General features: G+C 39.5%; 2 protein-coding genes across 2 annotated transcripts in view; both read right to left on the bottom strand.

The window, feature by feature from the left end:
• Window positions 1–1,091, bottom strand: part of LOC117523035 (glycine N-acyltransferase-like protein 3) — a 35,710-nt gene extending 34,619 nt beyond the window's left edge. Inside the window, exons 1-3 of the mRNA XM_034184452.1 lie at window positions 860–1,091; window positions 651–771; window positions 434–566 (exon numbers count right to left, since the gene is read on the bottom strand). Coding sequence (XP_034040343.1) covers window positions 434–566; window positions 651–771; window positions 860–946 — 341 coding nt within the window. The 5' untranslated portion in view covers window positions 947–1,091. The remainder of the gene's footprint in view (window positions 1–433; window positions 567–650; window positions 772–859) is intronic.
• Window positions 1,092–19,813: 18,722 nt separating this feature from the next.
• On the bottom strand, window positions 19,814–22,574 carry cst3 (cystatin C (amyloid angiopathy and cerebral hemorrhage)). The gene is made up of 3 exons (XM_034184453.1): window positions 22,277–22,574; window positions 20,382–20,492; window positions 19,814–20,280 (listed from the first exon to the last, which is right to left on the bottom strand). Exons 1-3 carry the CDS (start codon window positions 22,484–22,486, stop codon window positions 20,176–20,178), a joined length of 426 nt encoding a protein of 141 aa, XP_034040344.1. The 5' UTR covers window positions 22,487–22,574; the 3' UTR covers window positions 19,814–20,175.
• Between the last annotated feature and the right edge of the window lie 272 nt (window positions 22,575–22,846).

Below are 22,846 nucleotides of genomic sequence, written 5' to 3'. Positions count from 1 at the left end.
ACGGGCTGACCCTGGTCATTGTTGATGCAACACAACATGTAGGAAAGTTGCTGATGAGGTTTGTAATAGTTGCGTGTCCTTGCTCATTCCTTCCAAACCTCCAGGTTTTATTCATCAAGTCAACATGGGAAAGGTTCAGAGACAAAATCCTTGATTCAAGCTCACTGTTGGGAAAAAAGTTAAACCAACTGAGAAAATGTATACAAATTACTCAAAATATGAGCGCAAGTGAAGTAGCTATTGCCTTTTCTTCCAAAGTATAGTAAAGGGTGATATTGAGCAAAACCAAATTTTAATCAGCTTTTTCCAGTTAATACAATTCTGTCAGTTTATATGTGATAAAACTCTCCTGCTGTTAGCAGTTCTGGCCTCAAACGATTGTTGTTTTTTGTTTTTTAGACTGCTGGGACATATGACATATATGAATATATACCTGTCAATGACTGGTGTGATCAGACTATCACAGTCTGGCAAGTAGAGAAGATGGACCAAACACAAACATTTGTTCTTGACCTCTTTGAGAGAGGACACTTCTTTAAGCATGGCCGCATGGGAAGAATCAAACCCTGTCAGGAAAATTATTTATATCCATATTACATTTTTGCATGCAGTCATGACCTCTACAGAAAATTCAAAAAGTTTAAATTTACCACCAATTAAGAAATACGTGCTCCAATCAATTGCGTTCTCCTCTGTTAGTATCTTCCATAAAATTTGGTCGTCTAGCCTGAAGTATGTCACCTCTTTCGTCATCTCTGAACTATGTTTGCTCTGTGAAATAATTACAATGGTCAGGTGGTACACATAAATCTAAAGATCCAGCAAAACATCCTTATCAAAGTATTGGGCATGAGCTCACCTTAGGGTCAGGTCGGCAAATTATCACTTTAAAATCAGGCCATGTATCCACAGCTACCTCCAGTGTAGTTGGTTTGTTCCTATTCATAGCGTGAAGAAAACCATAAACCTAGAAACAAACACACAAAAGCCATCACACATAGAAGCACTTGTGTTGCCACAAGTCCAAGGTTAATTGCAGCTGTTTACCTGAAAACTCTTCGGTAAATGTTTTTGCAGAACTCCTTCAGCGATCTGCAGCTCAGTCTTACATATTTTTTCTCTGGAGCTGCAACAATGTGTTAGAATTTTGTTACTCACCAGGGTTTGTGCTCGAGGATTTGGCCACTGAGTCTTGGGATACACTAAGTATTCAAAATGTGAGTCCCAGCACCTCAAGGCAGCACCACCTTCAATCCATAGAGCTACTAATTTCAGGAGCTCCTCAAATGTGCTAAGAAAGGTGGCACATGATGCCATGACAGCAAAGTGTGTCTAAGATTATGTAGTTTAATAACTGAAAAATGCAATGTAAACAAAAGTAGGAGAAGTTGGGGCACAGTGGATCAGAAATGTTGTTTTGTGGCAGCATAAACACATTATACATAGATTTAGATAGATTCTATTGTGGATTTAATACAGCAAGTTATTGTTTATAAGACTGTGTTATTTATTTCTCCCCAAGTGCAATTTACAGGTGTTTAAAAACAATTTTAAAATTTTTGATTCACTGTGCCCCGGACACTAATTCATGGTACACAGTGGATCAGTGTCCGGGGCACATTGAATCAATTTAGAATATAATGAAAAAACACATGATTATAAAGATTTCTTCAAAATGATTAAATATATGCTGATGCATATACAAACTATAATCCAGCAAACCAGCTATGCAATGTGCGAGTGTCTTATATAGTGATATAAGTCCTTTAGAAACTATTGTCAAGGCGTGGCACAAATCGGGTGGACACAAGTGCAAACTCTCACAACAGTTGTGGTTAGAATCAGGTTTTAATTGTAGAGACAGGCAGGGATTCAGCACACAGGTGGTCCAACAGCAACGGCAAAGATACAGACAGACGTGAGGCTGAGACTTGGTCCAAAACACAGGCTGTGGTCAAAAAACATGGTGTGGAGGTAATCAGAGGCAAAGTCAAGTACAAGGTCAAGGGCAAAACAAGGTCAGATACTGGCAGGCTGATCAAGACAAGACGTGAGAGCTGGAAAGTGAAGTACATTAAACAATCGAGCAAGGGACTGAGACTGTGAGGGCTTAAATAACTGGTGATGTAATTAGTGGAGAAATGAGGAGCAGGTGTGCAGAAGGTGGTGGAAGGGGGCGTGACCGGGGAAGACAAAAGGCAAGTGCAAGAGAGTGCAGTGAGGCAAAAGCAAAGTGAACTGGGGCAATATAACTAAGTGACCGAAAAACTAACAAAGAATAATGTGACATGTTCCAGACAAGCAATAATGCGTGAGCAAAATAAAAGGGGAAACAAAACTAGGAAATAACGTGACAAATCCAAACAGCGGAAAACAAAAAAGATCTATGATTATAACCAAAACTAGAACAAGGACTGATACAGATTAAAGTAGAAAAATAAAATGCAATAACCAAAAAAGATATAACAAATCAAATTAAAGCTGAGCAGAAAATACTGACATGAAATAAAACCAGTAACCACAAAATAGATGATAAACAGAATTCAATAAATGACAAATGGAATACAATATGCAAAGAAACACTGAAGGTGAATAATAACCAAAACCTGTGACTAGAGCATAATACAAGAAATGCAGTCGTGGGCACAGTTCCGATAATTGATAATTATCGAAGATAATGTTTTCATCATCAGATTATCTTTTTAGATAACTTTAAAAAACATTATCGGACTAATTATCTTGCGATAAATTTTTAGTCCGATAACATGGTATCGTGGTAAATAAAGGTGAACAGCGACAAACATTTATAAAATTTAAAATCAGTTCAACACCTACCTGCTAAATGTTTCGTAGCTGATGTGTAGTTCTACCCTCTGTAAAACAGAGAAGAGCTGCTTCAAGAAGAAACTGCTCTATCCTTTGCAAGCAAAGGAAACTGGTCCCCCCCCCAAAAGAAATCATTTCTTTTAACCCCATACTAATACAAGGGCAATATCACCCAAGTCATCCAGAGGCATACATTTTTAACTTATGGTTCAGCTTTTCACCAAACTAATTTTGGACAAGTTATTTAAATTAATGTCATGTCTAAAGTTTTATAAAGTGAAATATCAGATATATGTTTTAGTTTTAAAGTAATGTGCTAATTTTTAAGGTTATAGTGTGGATATATGCTGTGCCCAGCATTGCATTATTGGTTGGATAGGGTAATCTAAGTACGTTCACGACATGAGAAATGCATTTGAAACACTCTGATCAGGCTCTACGGACAACAGCATTAAACTCTAGTGTCTAAAACTCTTGTGAATATATTTTCTGGGTTTATAGACGTTGTTAATGTGTCTGCGTTTATTAAATTCCACGCATCTTAAATGTAGCAGACACGGATTATCTGGAATTTTGTTTTGTCAAGTTTTCAAGGTCTCTACTGCCATCTACTGGCCAGCAGTGTTCATGGCAGTATTGGCCCTGAAGCTGGGCTGATATATTTTCAATGACTGTACTCGGCTACAGCTCAAAATGTACACAGAACACAGAAAATGTACCACAGAACCGCACGGTGTAAAAGTTCAGTGCGCACGATTTATGTTCTCACACACATACGTTCAAAAACCACACGTCAAACTCATGTTTCCAGAAGCAAAAGGTAAACAGAAGCTTTTTTTTCAAACTTAATTTACAAAAACTCTCGATGGGAGTACGGAACCCGGAAGAGGTCACTTAAAGTGATATTTTTTCTGTCCATGATAATTTGTGCACATGTTTTCCTTTAATTGAGCCCACAAATTAATAAAACGGCTTCTCAAATTAAGAAAACGTGCGCATGTTTTCCTGGCCGTGATAATTCGTGTGCATGTTTTCGTTTAATTGAGCCCTCAAATTAATAAAACGTGTGCACGTTTTCCTTTCATTCAAAATGAACTTCATAATATAACCTAAATTGTCATCCTCACGACAGGAAGACGCTTCGCCCTCAGCATCCTTTTTAATGTGCTTAAACTCCAGATGATGCCATGCTAGGTAGCTGGAGTTCTCTATATGTCCTTGTGCACCCAAACCATGATGATACACTCTGACCAGATCCATTTCTAATGGGGAAATGTATTACACTGTCTCCTGTTTTGTTGGCTAATAACCAACATTTATGTGTCAAGACAATATTGAGTGCGCGTTTTACAAACTGTGGCCACGTTTAAGTAGACCGTGCCCTTGTTTTACTCAAACGATGCTTAAAACATGTGCACAATATCATAAAACGTGTGCACAATATAATAAAACGTGCGCACAACATCATAAAATGTGCGCACATCATAAAACGTGCACACAATATAATAAAACGTGTGCATAATATGATAAAACATGCGCACAATATAATAAAATGATCGCACATTCTCTCCACATGCAAAACATTTTGTGATAACACTTCCAGGGCTCTGTAAAAATGCCTGTTTTTACAAATAAAAAATGGAATATTTTACAAAAGCACATTTATCTGTAAACACCAACACACGACACACGTCACATTAACGTGTTGGTTTACATAATGAATGACTCAACCAATCAGTGTTTAGCGGAGGCACATTTTACCCAGAATCCTTTGCAATCAGTCTGTGCTTGTTACAAAACTTCAGAATTAGTGCATTATTCAACATTAAAAGATATATGTTGTATTTTAACTTTGTACAAATGACAGAATTGACATTAATGGAGTTATTCTGTCAGTATTCATTTTATTTATACACCAAACCATAACTCAGCATTGCTTTATTTTCCAAGACCTCCGCCTGATGGGAGCGTTGTGATCGGGTACAGAGCTGAGCTTTGTGGCACTGCGCAGGTTGCGTCTGTGCTGGAAGCCATGTAGTAAGCAAGCGCTTCCAGCAGGGGTCAAGATGTTCAAAGACAGAAATGCAGACTCATTGTTTGGGTCTGTTGTTGTTTTTGATGCTACCAGAAGCGATCGTGGTGTCAAATTCAGCTTGTTTGCAATTGCAAATGTACCAGAGACAGTACTGGAATTGATCAGTTATCTGAAACTTCTGATACATTTTTGGGCGGTTTATTGTTTTATCTTTATCAAAGATAACTTTTCAGTTATCTGATTATCTGTTATCAAAGTTAATTTTTTGGTTATCTGTGCCCACCACTGAAGAAATGTGATAACCAGCACTAAAATTAAAGGACCAGGAGTGAAAAAACAATAACCAACTACAGAATGAAAGAAAACCAAAGAAAGAGTCCATGACGAAAGTGTAACATAAAGAAAAGCAATGAATAACTGGATGACTGCAAACTAAATAAGAAGGTGATGAATGAAATGAGTGACTGTTTTCGCGGTGGAAAGGGGTGGAGCATTTTGCCGGTGTTTTGTCCGCCGTACTATCCGCAAATAGGCGGATAAAACGCTGCTAAATCTGCCAAATAAAGTTGCGTTTTGACGCCGTAGCATCCGGCACACGTCAGGCAACGGGGCTTAATACCCAGTTCTATCCTTTACAATCACAGGTTAAGACGCGGGTGAGAACGGCGGTGTTCTGCTGCCGCCAATAATACCCTGTGTACCAGTGGTTAATACCCAGGTTTTTATCCAGGCAAATCCTGCGTTACTCCAGGATCATTTGCATATAGGCACCGCCCCCAGAGTATAATAGGCTGAAGCAGCAGGAATACATGCCTCTGTCACTGCAGGGGGAGGGAGATCATTCTCAGCCTTTTCTTCGCCTTCCTTTCCCCCTCCTCAACGTGTTGCTCCGTCTCCACCACAGACCTCCCCTCTGCTTCTGAACCAGACCTCTTGGTTTCCTTCTTCTTTAAGTCCTTGCCGCTGCCAACTTTCTTTTAGGAGGCATACTGGAGCTTCTCTGCAAAAATATCTGGAGCTGGCCGCGAGTGAGAGGCCTGCATGCAGCACGCTAGCGTTTTTATACTGACCGCCGCCTATCGGCCGTTTGGAACGCCGTTTTAACCGGGAGGTGGCATTTAGAACGGCGTATGTTGGGAAAGTGTCGTGACACGGACCCACAACAGGGGGCGTAAATGAACGGACAATGATAGAGGCAAAAATGAACACTTTTACTGTTGTGAATGAGCACAACCACAATACAACAGATTACAGAATGTAAGACAATAGTCAATCACAAAGGTGACGTGTGGGCAGGCTTGAGGATAGAAGACGTCTGTCCTGAGAAGAACCGGAACCACACAATTTCCTCCGCCACTGAACCTGGAGAATACTGGAGCCGCCAAGTCCCGAGTCCCCAGGTGGCCACCGTCTCCGAGCGTCAGATCTGGTACTGCTGGTGAGGAGCAGAAACAATCAAAGGTGGGTGTGTGCACACCCAGTAATAACAAATGGTGGGAATTCCACCTCCACCTCTCATCCACACGTGCAGCTCCTGTCACAAAGCACTTATCTGGCGGGGTGTGAAGCGAAGCTGTCGCCGGTCACGCCAATCTCCAGACAATGCACTCCACAGGAAAAACAGCTGCAAAAATGAGTTCAGACTAAACGCAGTTAGTTACACGGCTGAGAATATTACCTCTACTGGTAGATGATATCTCGGCAACGAGGTGGAGATGAAGTCCGGTTTTTATGGAGGAGAATGATGAAGTGTAGAAGGGTGACAGCTGTCATGAGATGATGAGTAACAGCTGTCACCCCCGGCTGTGTCCGTGGCGGCAGCGCCCTCTCGAGCCTGAAGCCCACACTCCAGGCAGGGCGCCATCTGGTGGTGGTGGGCCAGCAGTACCTCCTCTTCTGGCGGCCCACACAACAGGCGTACTGTCCACTACCGCCGCCGTTTTGTCTGCCTCTGTCGCCGGTTAAAACGCTGTTCTGTACGCCGATGTTGGCTCTATCTCCATTTTATACGCCGTTGATTAGGGATACAATGCCGGCCGCCGAATAACGGCGGTGTAAACTGTGGCACTACAGGAAGGGACAGGATGAAACGGCAATTAAAAAGTATCAAACGCCGTTGTTCGCGTTGTCTCTGTCGTCACGTGAATTCTCCAGGATCGCTCCCGGAATTATTCGACATGTTGAATAATTTTTTTTGACGATTCCCGGTGAAGCCGGAACTAAGCCACACCCCCTAGCGCTGGTGTTAACAACGGCGTTTGATCCCTAAGACGGCCCGGAGGAGCCAAAAACTCTTCCGGGACACTTCTGGGAGCTCTTACCGTTTATGTGTAAACGGGGCTTAATGTTTCATTGAAGGCTGGGGCGCTGATGATGGCTGAGACATTGGTAGAGGCTACTGGGGATCATGCAGAACTTTAATTTTAGTCCTTCAATGAGTCATGTGAGCAGTTTGCCAAACATTTATAATTTGAGCCCGCACACAAACAAAAAAGTAAAAAAAAACACAAAGACAAAAACCCATTTGGAACGGGCACATGTCATACAAAGATTCTAAAATCTACAGGTACACCACTGTAAAATTCAGCAGTCACATATGGAAATAGAATGAGAGAATAATAGAATACAATAAAATAAAATATGATAAAATATGGCAGTGAGCTCTGGATATACACATAAAACAAACACAACGAAACAAATCAATGCTTCAACTGAAACCCACTTCAATAACTGTAACATATTGAATGCACATTTTTACAGCAAAAAGTTTCATACACATTTACCTTCTGCCTCATCACAAGAACAGACCATGACCGTACTCCATGTGTCTCCAGCTCTGTTCATACATAAAATGAACGCTAGACCAAGGTGTACCTGGAGGCGTCTTGGCAGGATCACAATCATTACGCAACACAACACTCTCACCTCCTACATATATTTTTGCAATATCAGGTAAAGTGCAGGCAGGTGAAATGCTGGTAAACCAGTTTCAAGGGTGTGGCCAGGTTACTTGGTCTTCATCACAGAAAAACAGCCGCATCACTGTGCCGTCAGCTGCCTGTTCTCTGATCAGCTCGAGCATTCTGAACGTCAGAAAAATATTCCATTAAAATATTTCATTAAATAACCCAGTTAATACAATAATTCTGCATCCGTAGCTGCTGTACTTTCAGAAAGTTACGATTTATTATAGTTGAAAGGCTCCATGTTCTCAAAGAGCTCCCAAGTTTGGTTGAAGGAGGAAAACAGTCTGACTGAGCGACGGGAGGGGTGAGGGAGATAGTGGAGGGGGGGGGGGGGGGGGTTCAGTCATTTTCACATGAAGAGCAACTGTACAAACTGTTTACTGTTTACAAATGATCCCATAATCATTTGTAGAAAGTTTTTTATTTATTCAGATTTCATTTTTAAAAGAGCTGGTTTGACAAAGGCAGCTCTTGTTCAAACATTCTTTTTTTATATTTAGATTTAATTTATTCTGTTAAAGAAAAGTTATGCAATCCCACTTAAAAATGCCGGAAAAGCAAAACTGTGAATGTGACAGAAATTCACATTCACATTTACATTCACAGTCAGTGTCACAGTGTTAAATTGTGAGACACAGGCCTCTTCCTCACAGGATTAAAAGGTACTGTGTGTCATTTTTTAAGATGCGAGCAAATGCTATATCCATGATGAAATATTGTGTTTTTAACCTTTTCTGCATTATTTATAAACTTATATAATTTATTTTTCTTTACTTAGACTTTGACAGAAACATGCAGAAAAGTTTGATATTAAATATCACAATGTAAGTCTTTTTTGTCAATTATCCTTGCTTTCACTAAATCTAAAACCACTAAAAATTGGTAAAATAGGGCATGCCAACAACATTTTAAAAATATAAAACTCTTTAGCTCATCAAAAAGCACCACATTAAATAACACATCAACCAGGGAATGACAATTTACCCAGATTGACTTCAAATATGAGTAAATTAAGTACTTTTTTGGACCGAGGGTTGTGAAAGGAGGAAGTGCCTCTGTCCTGAAAACAGTTCATGTATTCAGAGTGGGTCTGCCATCTAGTATTCAAAACAAGAAACTTCAGTCACTGACCCAACAAGTGTACCAAAACATCAGATCTAGGCTTGCATCTTAGATGTATCTTCTGGCAAACTGTAACTCTAGTTTTCAGATCCACACAATAAATGGTTTGAAAATTTTAAATCATTTCTTCCAAGTCTTGAACTTGTGCAGGCGTGTACTTCATACAAACAAAATAACTTAGAAGCTGTTTGTTACAAAAGCCAAGCAATATTGTTGGTCATGTTCACACACACACACACACACACACACACACACACACACACACACACACACACACACACACACACACACACACACACACACACACACACACACACACACACACACACACACACACACACACATCTCCAACCACTTAGTCCAATTAAGGATCGCGGGGGGCAGGAGCCTATCCCAGCAGTCATAGAGCGTGAGGTGGGGTACACCCAGGACAGGATGCCAGTCTGTCACAGGGCCACAAACAGACAAACAAACACATTCACACCCACTCGCACACCGAAGGACAATTTAAAGATTCCAATGCACCTAACCCACATGTCTTTGGATGTGGGAGGAAACCGGAGCACCCGGAGGAAACCCACGCAAACATGGGAAGAACATGCAAACTCCACATAGAAAGGTGGGAATTGAACCCATGACCTTCTGGATGTGAGGCAACAGTGCTAATGACTAATCCACCGTGCTGCCCTGGTCATGTTCAAGCAAAATAAAAACTGTGAAGTAATAATGGTTGTGGTTTTTAATGCTTTCAAAATAGGTATCGGATCGATATCGGCAAGATGAATCATTTAAAATATTGGATTGGAAGCCAAAAATCTGGATCGGGACATCCCTATTCCATACAGGCCTGGTTGGATTGCTGCAGAGATGGTTGTCCTCGTGGAAGCCTGGTTGCAAGCAACTGACTATTTTTTGAAAATTATTGAACATTTACTGTGAATGGATGGCCGAGCACCAAAGGCGCAAGGTTCTCTCGATGGGCTGGGGGGCATGTACCCACCCTCCCCCTGGGAAATTTTGAAAAAAAAATAAAGGTGCAACTTGGTGAATTCTTAGAGCACTTTGTTCAGTTTTTCTTGGTTTAAAACGTTGTGGTATTTGACTCTTATACTGGAACAATATGGCTCAAGTCTTGATTTCATTAAAATTGATTTACTATCTTGTATGTATTGTTTGGAATAAGTTTCCACAAATGGACTGACTGTCTGCATTTTAACTGATTTTAATTCTGCTTTCATTGATTTCATTCTACATTTATCAAATTCTAAGTGTGTCTTATAAAACAAATCAACAATTACAACCTTTCTGCTTTTAGTAAATAATACACTGAAAGACATGAAAACCATCCCTGGTTCTCAAGACCAGGCACCTAAGTGGCTCTACTCTACTCTTTTTTTTTTTTTTAGATATTTAGATATACCTAGTATACACTGAGTTCTACCTTAGAATTGGCATGTATTATAGAAGACATACTGAATTTTCATAACTACTGTCAATGAAGAGTCTTTTGTCACTTGTAAGTAATTTAAAAGTGATGCAGTAGTTTAAAGTTAAATAAAAAAAAGACCATCACCAGATCAATACTGTCAAATTCCACCACCAGACCCAGAGAATTTTTCATAACCAGTGAATATACCTGTAGAGTATTTAGCACAGTGCTTTAATTTTTACCTCAAAATCGATCTCTTCATTTTGGAATGGTGTAAAAACTGAAGGAAATCAAGGCCTGAAAGAAGTTTCTGTAGGAAGTATTTTAGTCATAAGGTCAAAGTGAGAGGGGAAGTGTTGGCTTTTTAAATACTTGAAAGACACTGGACTCATCGAGAGGATTTAGTACTGCTATAACGAACTGATGTAACAGGTGACAGCAGTGTAACAATAAGGATGGTGACTGCCATTAAACGCCATAGAAGAAGAGAGGGGTTCGTTTGATATACTCACAGGATCACGCGTTTTGTTTTGAGAAGAGCGCGTTTTGTGTCAAAATAAAGCCATAAAGTGTAAAAACATAAGGGAATCTATTGTAAGACCTGAAAGAAGTTTCTGTACAAAGTATTTTAGCCATAAGGTCAAGTGAGAGGGGGGAATTTTGGCTTTTTAAATACTTGAAGGACACTGGACTCGTCGAGAGGATTTAGTACTGCTATAACGAACTGATGCAGCAGCGGGCAGCAGTGTAACAATAAGGATGCCGCCTGCTATTAAATGCAGTGGAAGAAGAGAGGGGTTTGTTTGATTGACTTCATGGTAACCCTTAAACATTGTATAGTTCAGAGTAGACGCCGCATTGGCTGCTGGGCTGTGAGAATTGCGGCCGCCATCTTGATCCGGTCATCGTTGTGATTCTATCGCAGGTAGAGGTGGCCGGATCGATCCTAATATCGATAGTATCGATACCAACGCTGGTATTGATATTGAATGATCCTCGTGTAAAAAGATTGATGCTCAAGCTTTTTTCTCTCCCGCACGCACTTACTGCTGCGCACGCAGATTCATCAAAGTCTACGCTCTGTCTGTGAGAGCAGCGCTGTGCTGTGTCACACAACATGGAGCAGCACACCCTCCCTTCACGAACAAGTTTGTACATGTGTAAATATGGTTTGGGGCGGGACGTCATGTTCTTGTGTTAATTTGATAATTTACATTTACATTTTATTCTCTCTCTGCTTTGTACAGCCTTTCTCTCACTGTCCTGATATGAAGTATATTGATACACTATGTGATTTATTTCCTGATATATAACTTTTTTATATTTATGGATGAATGATATTGATATTCTATATATGATTCGTATATATTATGCTTTTCTCTGATATATAACTTTTGTCTCTCTCCCTCTCTATATATATATATATACACACTCTGATTCATATGTTTTCATTTTCTCTGATATATGACATATCTATTGTTTTATATGGAGATATAATGTAGTCATTATATACATAAATATTTATATATAGCCTAATCATATATTGTCTCTTCAAATTACTAAAATAGTTGACTTTACTGCCACTATATTAGTATTAGCGTGTATTTATATATAATGTATGTGTTTACAGTGTTTGCAAAATACCTGTCTACAGTCCTGGCTATATCAAAATATATTAATCCCACTATGAATATTAAAATACGACAAATCTCTTGTCATGTATCATAGCTACGTGTGACGTTTGCAGAAAAAACTGCATGAAAATCAGTTTAGTATTCAGAGAGTTAGAATGGATTAAATGTGCCACGCGTGCCAAACAACACTGAATGGAGCGGGTTGGACGACTTGTCTAAGATGGCGGCCCCACAGCTCGTTGGCGCCAATAGGCAGCAGCGGCCGATGCGGCTCTACCCTTTAAGTCTATGACGGTAGCCGGTCCAGATAAAATATCCGACCGGTAATCAGCCAATCAGAGCGAGCGTAGCATCACAGCCATATAATATATCTATATATATATGTGTGTGTGTAATGAAACATCAAAACAAATTTTGACACAAATCCATATACAAACTGAGGTTTTGCACCTATGTGGAAGATTCTCCTCTCTACAAAGAAGAATGCTGGAGCTCTGAAAGAGTGACCATAGCAGGGCCGTATATAGGGATGTGAAAGGGGGGGTTCAAATCCTTGAGTTGGGGGTCCAGTGGGCCGCAGGGCCCCCGGTGGGGTCGAGAGGCAACGCCCTCGTGGGGGGCGAAGCCCCCCAAAGCAGAAGCTTTTTGAGGATTTCGAGGGGTAAAAAGCTACTGTATATAAATTTCATTTGAAACCCAAAATGTATCATTTTAGGAAATACATTTTTATATACAAATAGTCCTTGCTTGGGATTGGATCAGTTGCCATAAGAACCACCCAGGAAGAACCAAGATAACATTAATGCAAACTTTATACCTGCCTGTCGGTTGCGAATAAGGCAACCAACAGGCGTGAAAAAACTCATGCATGCGCACGAAGGTTCAAGCTTGGCTGATGCAAGCGCACATGATTCAAATCCATGTAGTTTTTGCAAAAAATAAAAAGGTCAGATAGTTTTCTAACAGACCTCGTATTTAGCGGTATTAATATTCGCGTTTACATTATGAATATGTACGTATATGTACGTTATGTATTAAAATAGTGGTATTTAATTTGGTGACCTTGTTTAACTCGCGAAATTCGCATAAATCCCACGTGAATATTTGCACCTTTACAGTATTTGCAACAGAAAGGAGAAGCTCCCTTTATTTCTCAGCTTATACATACAAACATGTTTTTACAAACCAGACAAGTGTAATTGTGTGTCTACATGGGTATTTAGAAGCCTACTAATCTGTCTGATATCAGAGGAGGACAGGGACCAGGGAGCAAAAATTCTCAACCCCCATGGGAAAAATTTATCTAGCAGTTTCCCCTTTCATCACTTAAGGGATTACTCTGGCAGAGGAAATTGAAACTTGAGGGTGTGTGATAATAGCTGTGTAACAGTTAGTGCTTATTGCTTATTATCAATGAAAAGAAAATACATAACATTGATATCCAGATCAGAAAAAAAATCAGCAGAATTCTCGGGGGGGGGGGGGGGGGGGGTTGGTTGGTTGAACCCCCTGAACCCCCTCTATATACGGGCATGCATAGGGTTCATGGTCACCTCCCTGGCTTTAGATTCATGACAAAGGCTGTGAATACTTATGTACTACATGTGATTCAAGTCTTTTATTAAAAAAAAAAAAAAAAAATACTTAAAAACAAATTCAATCCACTTTTTTTTTTGAATAAGGCTGTAACATAAAATGCAGATACGGTGAAGCACTGGGAATACTTTCCAGCTGTACTGTACAGTGGGGGAAATAAGTATTTGATCCACTGTCAATTTAGCAGTTTTTCCAACCTCCAAAGAATGGACAGGTCTGTAATTTTATCATAGGTACACTTCAACTCAGAGACAGAATTTAAAAAAAAGAAAAAGAAAAAAAGAAACAGTAAATCACATTGTATGATTTTGAAATAATTAATTAGCATTTTATTGCATGAAGTAAGTATTTTATCCCCTAGAAAAACAGACCTTAGCAATTACAACCCCTGGCAAAAATTATGGAATCACCGGCCTCAGAGGATGTTCATTCAGTTGTTTAATTTTGTAGGAAAAAAGCAGATCACAGACATGACACAAAACTAGTCATTTCAAATGGCAACTTTCTGGCTTTAAGAAACACTATAAGAAATCAAGAAAAAAAGATTGTGGCAGTCAGTAACGGTTACTTTTTAGACCAAGTAGAGGAAAAAAATATGGAATCACTCAATTCTGAGGAAAAAATTATGGAATCACTCTGTAAATTTTCATCCCCCAAATTAACACCTGCATCAAATCAGATCTACTCATTGACATTGACCCTATGCCATGACATTGACCCTATGTGTCTTTTTGCAAGGAATGTTTTTGCAGTTTTTGCTCTATGGCAAGATGCATTATCATCTTGAAAAATGATTTCATCATCCCCAAACATCCTTTCAATTGTCCAAAATATCAACATAAACTTGTGCATTTATTGATGATGTAATGACAGCCATCTCCCCAGTGCCTTTACCTGACATGCAGCCCCATATCATCAATGACTGTGGAAATTTACATGTTCTCTTCAGGCAGTCATCTTTATAAATCTCATTGGAACGGCACCAAACAAAAGTGCCAGCATCATCACCTTGCCCAATGCAGATTCGAGATTCATCGCTGAATATGACTTTCATCCAGTCATCCACAGTCCACGATTGCTTTTCCTTAGCCCATTGTAACCTTGTTTTTTTCTGTTTAGGTGTTAACGATGGCTTTCGTTTAGCTTTTCTGTATGTAAATCCCATTTCCTTTAGGCGGTTTCTTACAGTTTGGTCACAGACGTTGACTCCGGTTTCCTCCCATTCGTTCCTCATTTGTTTTGTTGTACATTTTTCGATTTTGAGACATATTGCTTTAAGTTTTCTGTCTTGACGCTTTGATGTCTTCCTTGGTCTACCAGTATGTTTGCCTTTAACAACCTTCCCATGTTGTTTGTATTTGGTCCAGAGTTTAGACATAGCTGACTGTGAACAACCAACATCTTTTGCAACATTGCGTGATGATTTACTCTCTTTTAAGAGTTTGATAATCCTCTCCTTTGTTTCAATTGACATCTCTCGTGTTGGAGCCATGATTCATGTCAGTCCACTTGGTGCAACAGCTCTCCAAGGTGTGATCACTCCTTTTTAGATGCAGACTAACGAGCAGATCTGATATGATGCAGGTGTTAGTTTTGGGGATGAAAATTTACAGTGTGATTCCATAATTTTTTCCTCAGAATTGAGTGATTCCATATTTTTTCCTCTGCTTGGTCTAAAAAAGTAACCGTTACTGACTGCCACAATCTTTTTTTCTTGATTTCTTATAGTGTTTCTTAAAGCCAGAAAGTTGCCATTTGCAATGACTTTAGTTTTGTGTCATGTCTGTGATCTGCATTTTTTCTACAAAATTAAACAACTGAATGAACATCCTCCAAGGCTGGTGATTCCATAATTTTTGCCAGGGGTTGTAGTACAGAAACATTTATCTGCCATTACAGAGGTCAAACGTTTCCTGTAGTTTTTCACCAGGTTTTCACACACTGCAGCAGGGATTTTGGACCACTCCTCCATACAGATCTTTCAGGTTGGAGTTTCAGGTCCCTCCAAAGATTTTTTATTGAGTTCAGGTCTGGAGACTGGCCAGGCCATTCCAGGACCTTGAAATGCTTCTTACGGAGCCGCTCCTTAGTTGCCCTGGCTGTGTGTTTGAAGTCATTGTCATGCTGGAAGACCCAGCCACAACCCATCTTCAATGCTCTTACTGAGGGAAGGAGGTTGTTAGCCAAAATCTCACAATACATGACCCCATCCATCCTCCCTTCAATACAGTGCAGTCGTCCTGTCCCCTTTGCAGAAGAGCACCCCCAGAGTATGATGTTTCCACCCCCATGCTTCACGGCTGGGATGGTTTTCTTGGGGTTGTTCTCATCCTCTAAACAGGGCAAGTGGAGTTGATGCCAAAAAGCTCTATTTTGGTCTCATCTAAGCACATGACCTTCTCCCATGCCTCCTCTGGATCATCCACATGGTCACTGGTGAACTTAAATGGGCCTGGACATGTGCTGGTTTGAGCAGGGGGACCTTGCTGCCCTGCAGGATTTTAAACCATGACAGCATCATGTGTTACTAATGTAATCTTTGTGATTGTGGTCCCAGCTCTCTTCAGGTCATTGACCAGGTCCTCCTGTGTAGTTCTGAGCTTTCTCAGGATCATCCTTATCCCACGAAGTGAGATCTTGCATGGAATCCCAGACCGAGGGAGACTGACCGTCATCTTGTGTTTCTTCCACTTTCTAATAAACAAACAGTTGTCTTCTCACCAAGCTGCTTGTCTGGAATTGTCCTGTAGTCCACCCCAGTCTTGTGCAGGTCTACAGTTTTGTCCTTGATGTCCTCAGACAGCTCTTTGGTCTTGGCCATGGTGGATAGCTTGGAGTGTGATTGATCGAGTGTGTGCACAGGTGTCTTTTATACAGGTAACAAGTTCAAACAGGTGTAGAACAGGAGGGGTTCTTAAAGAAAAATTAACAGGTCTATGAGAGCCAGGATTCTTGCTGGTTGGGTCATGCAATAAAATGCTAATTAATTATTTAAAAATCATACAATGTGATTTTCTGGATTTTTTTTTTTGATTCTGTAAAAATTACAGACCTCTCTATTCTTTGTAGGTGGGAAAACCTGCAAAATTGACAGTGGATCAAATACTTATTTCCTCCACTGTACCTATACCAAGTCTGCAGTCATGCTCGTGGAGCAAAACCAGAACAGCCAATAGAAATTGCTTTTATTACCTCTGCCAAGGTTATGTTTTCGGTGGAGTTTGTTTGTCTGTCAGCAGGATAACTCAAAACGTTTTGAACGGATATTGATGAAATTTTGTGGAGTGGTTGGAAATGACAAGAGGAACAAGTGATTAAATTTTAGTGGCGATCCGGATCATGATCCGGATCTGATGCTAACACGTTAGCATGTCTATAGCATTTTCAATGTTAAAAGTTAGCATTAAGCAGTTGCAGCTGTCATCACGTACGGGTGCATTTGTTTTCAAATTGTAGTATTTCTTAAATTTATTACCTCCGCCAAGGAGGTTATGTTTTCGGTCGCATTTGTTTGTTTGTCTGTCTGTTTGTCAGCAGGATAACTCAAAAAGTTTTGAACCGATTGATGAAATTTTGTGGAGTGGTTGGAAATGACAAGAGGAACACGTGATTAAATTTTAGTGGTGATCCGGATCACGATCCGGATCCCGATGCTAACATGTTAGCATGTCTATGGCATCTTCAATGTTAAAAGTTAGCATTAAGCAGCTGCAGCTGTCATCACATTCGGGTGCATTTGTTTTCAAATTGTAATATTTCTTCGATTTATTTTTATTTATATATTAATAATCTAATTACTATATACAATTTTAGAGAGACAAAACATTTTTTGTCTGTCTGTCTGTCTGTCAGCAGGATAACTCAAAAAGTTTTGAACGGAGTTTTGATGAGATTTTGTGGAGTGGTTGCAAATGACAAGAGGAACAAGTGATTAAATTTTAGTGATGATCCGGATCGTGAATGTTTTAAAGGATTCTTCACCATTGCGGGATGGGGGAATTTTGACATTCTAGTTTGTTTGTCTGTTTGTCAGCAGGACAACTCAAAGTAAGTAAAGTAAAGTAAGTAAGTAAGTATAAAGTATGTATCATAGTTTTGGTTGTAACAGTGAACTGTTGAATAGATCACTGTGCCAAGGAGGGAATCTCTTTAGGGTCAGTGACCCTATGGCCTTGGCGGAGGTTTGCACTCTCTGAGTGCTTCTAGTTATAAATCTAATTCCAGTATTAGAAATTTATTTTAATATTGTTAAAATTTATAAATAAAGTGTTTACTTTTAAAAAAGAAAATCTTAACTTTTTTGGAGCATAAATGCAAAATACTTTTATTCTGAAGAACACAAAAAGTAGCAGAGTATAGAAAATGAAAAAAAAGTTAGCAAAAGCTTTAGAATTTGATGAGCATTTAAATGAAGCATTGTTCAGCCTTCCCACTGAACTACTTCTCACAAGCAAAGACGTAATGCTGTCATAGTTTCCACTCGAATAATATTGTAGAACGGGGCATCATTAAAAACAGATTTTAAACAGACATCAGTTTTGACCAAAAAAAAAAAAAAAAAAAAAATCAGTTTGATTCAAGAGCCTCCCACCACACACATACATGGTACATGATGAACAAAAATGTAGTTAATCATTACTGTACTTCTGTTGTCTAGTGATATATTAGAGAGATGCTGAAAAGAGATATAAATGAAAGCATGTATAAGTGAAGACCATTTTAGTAAATAAACACAGACCCGACTAAGGCAGAATGAAGCACTTCATACAACAAACTACATACACTAAGGTTTGTGACGTAGTTCCCATTTCAAATAATACTGCTTGGCCATTTCTGGTGTAGCTCTTGCGTAAACAGTATTCATTCCATTTCAACACGAGTCTTATTCTGACTTGTTGCATCCTTTCAGATGGATTCATCATCACATCCTGACAGAAATTGTTGTCCACATTCTTATGTGCACCACTAATAGGACACTTACCATAGTTTGAAAACTATGGCCATAAGTGCCTCACAATTCAATTACGATTTAGCTGGTTGCGATTTGATTATTAAAGGATTTTAATAGATCTTTTTTTCTATACAGGTTTTATTTTTTTCCTCACTGCATGACCACTTGGTACTTTTTAAAGTAAAGAATTTGTAATGATCCACAATGATTTTATTTCCAATATAATCTTTATCAGATCAGCCATATTTGCACTCGTGTGGCTCTCATTCACAGATTCTAAAGGGTAACTGTTAGCCCCACCCACAAGCCCACCTCCTAAAGCCGCCTGTGTAAGTGTGAGCTCATGTGCGACTGACACCGATTTGGACTGTTACCACTCCCACCAAGTAAAAGGGATAACATTTATGTGTATCTCACTGCGATGCACGTACCCACCGACTGTACTGCATAAATGCACATGAAACTTGTGTCACAATAATTAGACCCCATTAAACAAACAAAAAAGTTTATCATTCCCACCCGCATGCCGAAATGGGCCCACATCATTTTTTTGTTTGTTTGTTTTTTGGCAATTTTTACTGACGGTGGAACAGCTGGTGCAAGAACTGGCATGATCACTAGGTGGTGAGTGTGCAGACCAGTTTTTAGAGGGGACCATTCGGTCGGTGACACTAGCCTGGGAGTTTTTTCGTAGGACACTTCTGGCATATATCCACCCTCCCTCATCACTTTTTTCTGATGTCAAGGATGATAAACTCATGGTTTTTTTTGTTTGTTTTTTTAATACGGGGCCTAAAAATGGGAGTGTGCTTTGTGATAATTGCAAAACTTTGTTTCACCTGATTTGCTGACACTAAAACTGCAGAAAGCGTCATGTTTTCAGTTTTCATTTTGTGCATGAGTACGGCATTTGCTTTTCGTTGCACTTGGAGTTCAGCAGAAGGAAGTGTGCGCACGTACACACAACTGTTCTGCACCACAATATATTAAAATGAAAAATACTGCTGGAGATGATTTTAGGCAATCAGACATAAATGACAGCCATGATACTCTGCAAATAATTACGTTATGGTTTTCTAGATTTCAAATAAACGCTGTGTTCAAAAAACACTTGACTAAAAGTAGAAATACAAGTTAACATAAGGAACAAGAAAAGAGATCGGGTGGCCAGCAGCCATGTTCCTATGCCTACAATTAACATGTAATCGATTTTTGACATTAGTGAACTGATTAAGATTCATACATATGATCCCAGGATCAATTTTCTTCCACCCACCCCTATTACTAAATCAAACCACATTTTTTTTTTTTTAAATTTAGTGTGTGTTTTTTTTTAATCCCTAAATTATTCTCAAAATGTTCATTATGCAGTTCTTTGATTTTCCTTCACCGATCATTTCTCAGTTCTGATCTGTGACCTCGTTCTATTAGTGGTGGTATGTGATGATTCAGTAAATCAAAAATCATTACAATGTTATTTCTCTAAATTAACACAATTCCTCTAAATGAATACATGACAGCAGCTGTTTCTGCGATATACTTTCAGATGACATTCACAGCTAGTCAAAGCGCTGAATATGTGGGGAAAAAAGCATTACAGTTAGCAAATGTCGATACTAAGCAGTTTCCATGTTGTCCCATGATCTAGTGCAGTTTTCATCCTGAAGAATAATGGAATTTAGCCATGGACGTGACCACAAATCAAATTTGCACCGCTCAACCTGAGAAAGAGAGAGAGAGAGTTTTAACATTGTTTACTGTCACAAAAAAGCATAAGGAGGAGTGTTTTTTCTTGACACCGTCTGAACTTAAAAAGACTTACTGCAGGATTTCCACTGACTGATTGATTCAGGCATGTTAGTTCTGTGTTAGACTTCCTACACGTTGTTCTCGCCATGTCCACAGTAATAATGTACCGTATTCCAGCTACCACCTGTAAACAGGTCAACATATGAGGAAGTTAGGAATAGCAGAGAAGCATGCGAGTGGGGTGCAGAATACAGGGATGAAAAATCTCCGCTTCTTGGCGGATTTCCGTTTTTTGTTTTTGTTTTTTTGCCAGTTGCCTGGGTCATTTTTGAGATCAGTGATCAGTAGGAAGCATTCAGTGCTGAATTTAGTGTTTTTTTGTTTTGTTTTTTTACGTCAGGTAACTTGAACAGCTAATAAGGCGCGCTTTTTATTCTCTTAACTTTTCCCCGCTAAACCTTAAAGACCATATGTCTATGAGTAATACTTACTTTTTATGTTAAACTGACCTATTATGGTCTTCTCAAACAGGTGCTAGATGTATTTTCTAACTTAAAAACCTGAGCGATACTAATGCATTAGCATGTCTATGGCATTTTCATTGTTAAAGTTAGCATTAGAGTCAAATGCATTACAAATGGTAATATTTATTTATGTCTATTTATGTACTGTAATCATAACATAAGTAAAACAACAGAACTGTCCTTGTTCAAAAAGGACTGGGAATCCCACCCCTTCTTCCTTTATGATCTGCTTTGATCTGCAAATCAGTGCTTCGACTGGTTCAAGGTTCAAAGCAAAGCCGCGCTGCAGAAATGGTTGATTACAAACCTGCTGCAGAGCCTGTAATCAATGTAGAGAAATTATCATTTTCCTGACAAACACCCTCAAAAACAACGGCCACTCTGAAGGGCCGATAAGGGAATCGTTAAGCAAAAACGCTATTGATGTCGGTGGATTGAATCATTTCTTAACGATACCCAAAAGGAACCGGTTCCCGATACCCATCCCTACCTATGCATCATATAAACTTTGGAGAAATGATATAGAGTACAAGACTATATGGCGTTAATGTGTATAGTTTCCATTTCGAGGTATATAAATAACACTGCACAGAGCTTTAGAGGTACAGAAACTGGCTTAATATAAAATAGGAATAATGCGCACATGGCACTGTAGGTTGGTTCCTTATACATTAAACTGTCTATATTAAAAATAAAGTTTTTTGGGGGGGGGGGGTCATATCTGGCCCAGGCTAGCAGCTGTTGTGCTCTTGTTAGTACCCCACAGTGACTGCCTAAATTTATGGATATTTTGACAGCCCTACAGACTTACTTAAAAACTGACTCACAAAATGATCTGATGTCTCTGACCATACTTTTGGCATGAAGTATTATACACGGGCATCAGCCAGAAAGACAACAGGAAGGTCCGAGGTGAGGTTTATGGATAATGAGGTAGGACATGCATGTAGTCAAAGTGACAGAGGAAAGGTGTGTGGAATGTGGCAAATCATAATGACAGCATGTGACAGAAGACAAAGGTTTTATTACACTCAGATTTAAATGCCTTTAGATGTCTACCACACCCATGTTGCTCAGTGGTCAAATTGCTCAAAAGGTGCTTGGACCCGGTCAGTCACCAGGACTAGAATTTCGCAAATATTACACAAGATCACAACTGGCTCTGAATCAACAATTCCATGACTGCTTTCTTAAGCAAAACTTCTTCCCATCCTTAAATACTCGGAATACTTGTTTGACACTCCCTATGTGTCGTCACTGACAAATCCAGCTGTTGTTTATGACATAACTTTGCTGCTTTATTGTTTAATCATTTGATTAATTAACCCACCCAGGTCAAGTTAAACACTGAAAATAAAATGAAACCAAAGACCTGCGACGAATTAATATGACCAAAAACTGATCTTTGATAATCTGTAACGTAAGAAGCGGAAAGATGACTGACCTGCTTCTGAACGCTGACCACATTCAACACGGCGAAATGAAACAAGCTGTTGGAGCGTTTGTTGTACGCAGCGACGGCATAATTCAGAGCACTCTGAGCCGCCTGACTGTTTTTGAAATCAGCAATAGTCATATCTGTCACCCCGCCTGGCATTGAATGCTGCTTGGCGCAAACTGCCACAAAAAGAAGCAAGAAAATCTTCCCAATCATGTTGTTGTTGTTTCTTTTCAGCCACGTCAACAGTCTGAATACAACAGCGCAAATCCTTCCTCTTTTCAACTGCGTCACGTTCTTGTTCTTCTTCCCTCATTTGATTGGCGGGTGGCAACCATCACCTTAAGTCCATACCGCCACCTACTGTACCGGATGTGTCAATGGATGTATAGATCAGGTTACATTCTGGTGTGTAAGTGCACATAAAAAATAGCAATAAAACAAAAATAACAACGATAATAATAAACGAAGCACCAAAGTTGGAACTACCTATCCAGATGAACACAACGCCTACACTATATTATAAAATCACCTTTTCCTAGAATGCCCTGCATATCCCACCCTCTCTCTAGTTCA

This window comes from Thalassophryne amazonica, chromosome 13, assembly GCF_902500255.1.
Source record: "Thalassophryne amazonica chromosome 13, fThaAma1.1, whole genome shotgun sequence".
NCBI classification, from domain to species: domain Eukaryota; kingdom Metazoa; phylum Chordata; class Actinopteri; order Batrachoidiformes; family Batrachoididae; genus Thalassophryne; species Thalassophryne amazonica.
Note: the sequence above shows the minus strand (reverse complement) of the source record. Positions and strands in the feature narration are given on the sequence as shown.